Here is an 8,453-nt window from a genome sequence, read left to right as displayed (position 1 = left end):
TCTTTTTTATACGGCACTATAGTGTTGTAGTGTTGTGTACTTACTATACTTATACACCGTATTATAAGGAAGGGTAACAGTCGATTATGTCGTAACTTTGATGAAGTCTAATATTATTAATATTAAGATACGTACCTACATATTTAATTTAATTTATAATCATTAATAATTCAAAAGTTTCTAAATATTTATATTAATTTGATTGAAACATCCTTTAGGATTTAGATGCTGATCTTTTTTTATGCAAGACTCTTCTTGTATTTCCTTCAGAACTGGTATAACCAAATGAATGGAAGGGTAAAAAACTTATCTGATAGGTATGACGACGATTGTATCGCTGTTGTACGTTAAGCATATACCTACATTTTACTAAACAGACATCCGGTTTTTTATATATGGAGGTAGATTGTGGTAAACTGACAGTGCTGTTTTTCGCTGGTATCGGTCAGTTCACCAAGTAGGTACGCCGGGCACTGGAGCCGGCATACTGTGTTTGGAGGAACACGGCGACCGGTCGGCAAAATCTATTTGTCTGTTTGGAGATTTGGAACCTAACTATAGTTACGAATACGCAAAACGTACGTAAAATGCTATATTATGTCAAATATCTACGTAACCTTACGAAAATCTGGCAAAATTGCACTCAAATCTTGGGTGCAAAAAGTATGGAATCGTGTTCTACCCCAATTATTCGTTTTTCAAAAACAACAAAATAACAAAATTGCTACATGAGAAATCGAGTAAATATCCAATATTGTAAAAATATGAATTTCAAACGCTCATAAATATTTAATTTGATTTCCTAGTGGTTGTTTTTTTTCTTGATAAGGGTAGACAAACTTATCAGAAATTTTGTATTACTTATATAAACATTTTTATGAATTCTCAACTCGAAATAATTTGATAATTTTCGTGATTTATCCGTCTGTTGTCGAGATTTGAACTTTAAATGCTTATAAAATAAAACTGTGACTAAGGATTTTTAATATTTTTCAAATGTCATTTTAACAATTTAGTATGATCCTTGTATTAAACTTTCAAGCTTTTTTACCCAACAAATATGGTTTTATTAACATTCATAGAAAAAATACCAATAAAATGTAAAACTGAAAATATTCCTAAACAGTTCAAAACAAATCAAAATATTTTGAAAATTGTATCATGTATAGAAAATGCAAATATAAACAATCCGTGAAATTTTCAACAAAAACCAATTCCGATTTTGTCGAAAACCAATTTGGGGTAAAAATTCCCGTTTTTCCTTAATTTGTAAGTGGTTTTTCACGGTGCTTTTAAAAACTATTGAGAATTTTAAAATTCGATTTCCTGAATACACCGACTAGATTCACTTTCCCATCGAACAAGAAGACAATCGAAGCAGTTTTACTGCCCCAAACGGTGTTGACAGACACACACACAAAAAAAAAACATACATCATTTTAAAATTAATACATTCATCGCTCCGTTCAGAATCTAAAAGAATAAGTTGTTAGAAAACGTGTGTTATTTTACGTATAAAGTAAGGATTGGAAGATATATAATATTACTAGCTGACCAGGCAAACGTTGTTTTGCCTAAAAGTTTTTTTTCAAGTTAAGTGGACCCGGTGAACTTAACGCCTTCAAATAAACTCTAGAGTGATAATTCAAGAATTCCATGTAAATAAATTGTTACAGAAATCAGTTGAGTGCATTTTGATAAACAATGTTTTTCGTTTTGTTTTCTGGTGCAAAAATAAACAACGAAGATGGTCTGCCAACACGCGAACTGCCAACGTACAGCTGCCCTTACGAAAAACATGGAAATTCCAAATTGATCCCACAGACTTCCAACGATATTGGCCTTGCGATTTATTGATTGTCATCGCAAAAGCCACTCGAACGGGAAACTGAATCCGCTTAAACTGAAATGGAAGATCTGTTGGAATGATCGGAATTCGTGGGATAAGGACTTCCTCTCGTTTGAATTTGCCCTTGATGATCGTTGATTGTATTACATTGTTCCTCAGTTTCTTGACGGACAATCGTGTACCATTGCACAATTTAGGAGGATTTAGATTCCGCAACATAATAATGATCGATCCCACTTTTACCTGTAAATTATGCGGTGGAGTTCCTGGCACATCAAGCGAGTTCAAAAATTCTGTCGGATAGTTGACCGCTTCGTTTTCGTCGGTCGTGCTGTCAACGGATTTGTACGAACGCAATTCTCCAGCAATTTTACTCTGAATGTTAAAATTGAAGCTATCGACGTCCTTATTCCTCGCTGCTAGTATTGCCCGTTCACCCATCCAATCAAGATTGTTATAATTAACCTCAGTGCTTGGGAACACTTTTGTAATGAGTTCTTCCTTCAACGATGTGAACTCACAAAATTTGCCGGAAACGATATTAATCCAGTCAAAACATCAATCGGAATGTGTCCATTACCAAGCACCAGCAGTTGTATCGAGAATTCAGCAGCCGATGGGTCGTTTTGCAACGCGACTCTCATGTTCGTGGTCAATTTCAACTTCTTGACATGCTGCCACAAAAACGACGATTTCAGGCATGCATTAATTTCATCGGCAGCAGTAGATTTCAGAATGACGGGAAGTGTTTGACGAAAATCTCCGGAGAGTAATATCATTGCCCCACAAAATAGTCTCGAATCACCTCGTAAATCCCTCATCGTTCGGTCAACTGCCTTCAAAGCTAGTTTATGTGCCATCGTGCATTCATCCCAAATTATGATTTTGCATTCTCGGATCAATTTCGCTGTCGCTGAATTCTTGGTCGTTGTGCACGTAGGCTTGTCAACCGTGAGAAGATTCATTAGCAGCTTTAAAGTGGAATTTGCAGTTCGACCGCCTTCCAACAATGTGGCAGCAATGCCAGAGGATGTGACAGCCAACGCAATTTGAGATCTTGACCGAATTGTTGCCAGAATCAACGAAATGACGAACGTTTTGCCTGTCCCTCCAGGAGCATCGAGAAAGTAAATGCCTCCCGTTCCATCATCAACAACCTTCATCAGCGAATCGTATACATTCTTCTGCTCGGCATTCAACAACGGCACATTTTTTCGGACTCTTTCAGCCTGCTCATCTAAATCATAGTTTTTCTCCCGCTGTAATTCAAGATTGAATGCAGCGTGCGTCGAACGATTTGGCGCTGGCATTCCCAATGTTGACAACAGACTGCCGCACATGTCTTCGATCAGAACTAATGCTTCATCTCGTCGTTACTTTCAATATCAAAATTAAAATTTGTCGTTCGAACTCTGTGCAAAATGTCATCAACCATTTCGTCCTTGTATTTCTCCCACAATGCATTCGGGTTCGATGGATGACATGTGGCTATGATGATCGCAAACAACGTATGAATTTGATTTGCTGCCGCAGAAATGGTTGCATCGGCGAGTGTTAAGTCCCAATGTGAATCGTTTTCGAGAAAATTCAAGCATTGGCAAGCTTCCCGAAAAGTGGCGCACAGTACACCATCCATAGTACGCGAACTCGTATCCCGATGAAGAATGTCGGGCCCCTAACGTTCACCAAAAGTAAGCGAAGATAGAAGCATTCGTCTTGGCGTGGATGAACTGTGTATATTCGTCCGAGGGCATCAGATGAATAGACATCAGCGAGCAACAGCATCACCTTTCTTCCTGCGTTGAAACTTCTTTGATGCAGCATTCCATGTATAATAGCGTGGCATTTCCGAATATAGTAAAGTCCTCGCGAACGGATCGCTTTCGCATGTCGAAAAAAAATTTGTCAATGTTGTCGCTGGTGGTCGTTCTGCTCTTTGCGCTGCGTTCGCTTCCGTAAAGTATACACGCTGGCCGTTCTCTAGGTGAACTGCCAAATGTACGACAGTCAGGTGACGTTCATGAATTGTAAATGAAAACAACCGCCAAATTGCCTCATTACAACTCACGTAACGTCCAAGTTGAAATTTCATCACCTCATCGTTTGCATTTGGATCAGCAATGCCAAACACAGCCATGTCACTCCCTTTGTTCACATATTTGCAAACATATTTGATAGATTTTATGGGAGTTGCAATACTCAACATTGCAGTGAGTTGAGAACGTTTTCGACAAAAGTGGACAATATGGAACGATCCAGCGATTATTGACGACGACATCTTTCCCTTTGACCTTCATTATGATTGATCTGCCATTGTCATCTGGAGAACGACCCCGATACAATGGATATCCGTCGATTCCACTGATTGTGTCAGCCACAAACAGACGCGGAAAATGCTTTGTGCAGTTTCCGTTTTGCATGCACGGTGACCTGAGCTCCGCAAGGGCCATGTACCATGTTCGTTGTCACAATAGAATGCAGCTCAGGATCTGTTTCTGGATCTGGTATTTCGGCAGAAATGATCGAATCAATATGATCTGGTCGGACCTTGTCAAACATCCAAAGCAGAATATGCGCATGTGGTAAACCACGCTTCTGCCATTCAACCGAGTACATCCAACAACGGATTGCGCCAAAGACCTTCTGCTTAACGATGTAATTCATGAGTACTACGATCTTTTGTTTGAATACTCGTGCAGTGATGTCATGTCGATCACTTGGTGTTTGTCCTGTCAGCAACTGATTTGTAATTTCGGGCCATTTCTGATTGCAAGTAAACGTGATGAACAAATCAGGTCGTCCGTAATTCCGCTATTCATGCATGTGGCGCGGGCTTTCAATATGAGTAGCTGGGAGAATAGTCATACGACCAATGTTGGCCGCGTCTCCTTCGGTAGCGATGGCATCACGCATGTGGATGTACTCGTCTGATCGTAACTTTGACTGATTGAAGCGAATGAAATTGAGACGCTCCGTTTCTACCTCGACGTACATGTCGACGCAGTACTGTTGAAACGACCGGTGATATCTCAATAGATGATTGTCAACATCTTGTCAAATCATCAATCGATATGCATAAAAATTCATTGGGCTGACATTTGTATTCGTTTCTTCTCCTGAAATATGAATTCAAACTTAGTTATAATATAAAAAAGAATTGATGACCTGTAAACAAACCTGTCATTGGGTTGACCATCTTTATATTTAAGTGATAGCCATCCTCTCCTCGACAGAACATCAACGGGTATTGAAGTGTATCATAATATGACTGATGAGTCTCGTATACGTGCTGCAATTGTCCACCATCGCGACGCTTAAGAACAATATCGCGTGATGCCACATTTTCGACAACAATCACCACTGCGACTTCATTGATAGTGGGAGCATTGAATTGTCTTGCATGGCTTCCATTGGGTCTTTTGTCTGCTCTGATAATGATTTTGTGGTCGTTAGAATTCATTGTGTCCAATGCTGTTTTGAACAATCTGCCCAATTCATTATGCCCATGCAGAAGAATTTGCAATTGTCCGATTATTTCACGTTTATTTGCAGGAAAAATTGCACACCGCTGTTCTAGTTCATTTTCCGAATTACCAACGAAATATATCTGAAGGAACTTATGATCTTCGTTTGGTTGTGGTAACACAGCGCCTGCTCGATGGTGAATTTGTCCTTGAATCTGAATATTTAAATGGCCATTTGTAAAAAAAAAATGTGTGATTATTACAAACGCCTTTACCTTATAACTCGGGTTGTAGCCTGGTTGTTCAACAACTTCGGCTCCAAATGACGTCATTTGAAAACTTCCGTTATATTTTTGTGTATTCGCCAGGAAATGTTTTGATTGGATTGTATTTCCATAGAGAAACGAATAAAATGGCTCTGGTGGTTGAGCTAAAACTGGTAATTTAACCTTGCTACCAGCGCAGCATAAGCTGGGGTTTTCCAATCGAAACTTCAATGCCTTGCAATGCTGGCATATGATAGATAATGAACCGATATCAACACACAAAATATCTTTGTAGGCGACTGCGGAATCGTATTCGAAAGCAGCGCGATTCAAGGCTACATCTGAACTTCTACTTCTTATACTAACATGTTGTCGAATTTGAGGCGGCGTTTGTGCAGCACGGGCCTGTGTATTATGAGCACATCTCAATTCATTTGCTTCTGCCCGTTCCTCTTGCGTTTGATTATAACGGACATTATCACAGTTTCTTGCATTACGTGTACGCCGTCCAATGTTTGTTCTTCTCATAGGAGGCATAACAATTCTCTCCAAAAAACAATAAAGTCGTTTTTGATTGAAAAAATTCATAAATAACATATGTTCCAAAATAAAATGAATAATGTTCCCACCATTATATTTGTTTACTCTAAAGTTCTAAGTGTCTATAATCAAAAATGTATTGTAAACCACTGTGTGACGGGGAGTATAAGACCATTCCCTCGGGGGTTGTTACACCTTTAGCCATATTTCTCGAGGGCGGCTACTTCACGCCTTTGTCACGCGGTCGCGTCCCTCCGACAGGTTAGGTTCAGGGCGCCCTGGCGCCAGGCTGACGGTCCCCCGCCGGCTACTCTCGTACGAGGTAGAACGTTGGGTCTCGCTGATCCGCGTCGGCGAGCGCTGGATTCGACCCAGGCAAATTCCTCCCCTTCTACTAAGGCGCTACTCCCGACAGCCCCCGCGAGGCCATCCACATATGTCGCGAACGCGCGGCCGGCGAGCGCGAGCACGCGAGGTACAACGCGCGTCGGCCGGACGCACGCCACACAGCTCGACGGGCACTGTTACCGTTCGGGCGTTAGCTAAGTCGGGTTTTCATTGGGGCTGTCCTCGTCACCCGCGGGATGAGATTGAAGGATCTGTTATCCAGAGTACTCACAACGACTCTTTTCCCACTAGCATCGACACCGGGGCAGTTCTTACGCTGACGCGATGCGACCTTTTTTGAGTGGTACGGTTTTCTTTTGCCGGGTGCCGTGTCCGTACCGAATGCTCGGGTTTGAGTGCTTGACGGTGGGTGTCCCCCAGCCGGACTTCCACCTTGCACGTGTTCGCACACGAGTTGGTCGGGCCCGTGTGCTCTCAGTCAGGTTCGTGCTAGAAGCACCAGCGCGTTGACGGAGGTCCGCGTCTGCTTCCCTCGTCATGCTCTGGCGCCTTTCGCCCAAGCCCACTGGTTTGTCCCAGGTGGTATAATTCCTCCACTTGGGTAGATGGTTCCCGTGCGGAAAAGGAAGGTGCCCTCCATCACCTCGGTCGTCCTTATACGGGGACCCACGTCGGGGTCTTTTGACGTGCCTATCAGGTCTTCCCTTCCTCAGTGCGTTGATACGCCTGGAACACGGTTCAATCAAAAATATATATCAACCAGAATAAAAAAATATATTTTTTTTTTGTTTTTTTTTTCGATTTTATCGATATTTAATCGATTTCGAAATCGATTTCAAGCCTTGCTATTATCAATATTTGTATTATTATTATTTATATTATATTAATATTTATATTTTTATCTGCTGAAGGGCGCCACTGGCGTAACTCAGTTTTTGTCTCTAAATATTCTGGACACAGGAGTTAGGTCCATAATTTATGCTATAAACCCGCTCCCCGACATTTTCTATCGTTAAAAAAAAAAAAATCAAATTAATCGGCCCAGCCGTTCTCAACTGATGCAATGTTATACATTTTTGTCTCCATTTTTATATATATAAATATTATGTACCTATCAATACGTGCAGTTCGTTTTTAGTATAGCCTCAGAGTCATAAGCTCATGCACTAATTGGTCTTATTATAATAAAAGTTTATATTTTTTTTTTATATTTGGTTTCAGGAATATTACAAACATTCAAATTGGAGTCTTGTGCATGCAATTATTATAATGAACCAAAATGTTTTCTAATCAATTTGTGAGATATATTTTATGGATAAAATAATTTTTAGATAGTATTTGCACATAGTTGTAAGTAACATATTTCTGAATATTAAAATTAAACCTAATTTTACATAATTGTAAATATTTAATAATAAGCCATTGAAATCGTGAAGACAAATATCAAGTATTATTAATTTAATATCATCAAGTTTAATTTTTTTTTTAATTAACGTACAGCTAAAAATGAGTGTGAATTAAAACCATTTAATCCACTATTGTGGCATCTGTTTTAATTTAAAGAAAATAATTTTACCATATTCGAATGTATTTTTATTTACAATCAATTCTACATTTCATTTGAAAGACTTAGACCAAGACAAAGACCAAGACTACGAATTGCTTTGCAAGACAAAGACCAAAACCAAGACTGGGTCTGCAAGACCAAGCCTAAAACAAGACCCACACTGCAAGGGTCTTGCAGTCTTGCAATATTTATTGCAATTTTATTTTTAATTTTCCCAGAAACTTTGTTATTTAGTTGTAGGTTAAATGAAATAATTTATTAGGAATATAATAAGAATGTGAAATTGCATTTGATGTAAACATGTTCCAGGAATTGAGGAAATAACGAATTATTGAAAACAAGATAAGAAATGATGTGCGAGCAATGAGCACAAACAAATATTATAATAATAACACCAGAATATAAAACTAATAACAGAA

At 39.5% G+C, this 8,453-nt stretch overlaps 1 protein-coding gene across 1 annotated transcript; it reads right to left on the bottom strand.

The window, feature by feature from the left end:
• Positions 1–1,645: 1,645 nt before the first annotated feature.
• Positions 1,646–2,290, bottom strand: LOC132947750 (uncharacterized). The gene has a single exon (XM_061017996.1). The coding sequence runs from the start codon at positions 2,288–2,290 to the stop codon at positions 1,646–1,648; it is 645 nt and encodes a 214-aa protein (XP_060873979.1).
• Between the last annotated feature and the right edge of the window lie 6,163 nt (positions 2,291–8,453).

This window comes from Metopolophium dirhodum, chromosome 6, assembly GCF_019925205.1.
Source record: "Metopolophium dirhodum isolate CAU chromosome 6, ASM1992520v1, whole genome shotgun sequence".
Classification (NCBI taxonomy): Eukaryota; Metazoa; Arthropoda; class Insecta; order Hemiptera; family Aphididae; genus Metopolophium; species Metopolophium dirhodum.
This window is presented reverse-complemented; position numbering and strand designations above follow the sequence as displayed.

Excerpts from the sequence above, each read along its gene's own strand:
- LOC132947750 (XM_061017996.1), bottom strand. The coding sequence starts at position 2,290 with ATGGGTGAACGGGCAATACTAGCAGCGAGGAATAAGGACGTCGATAGC.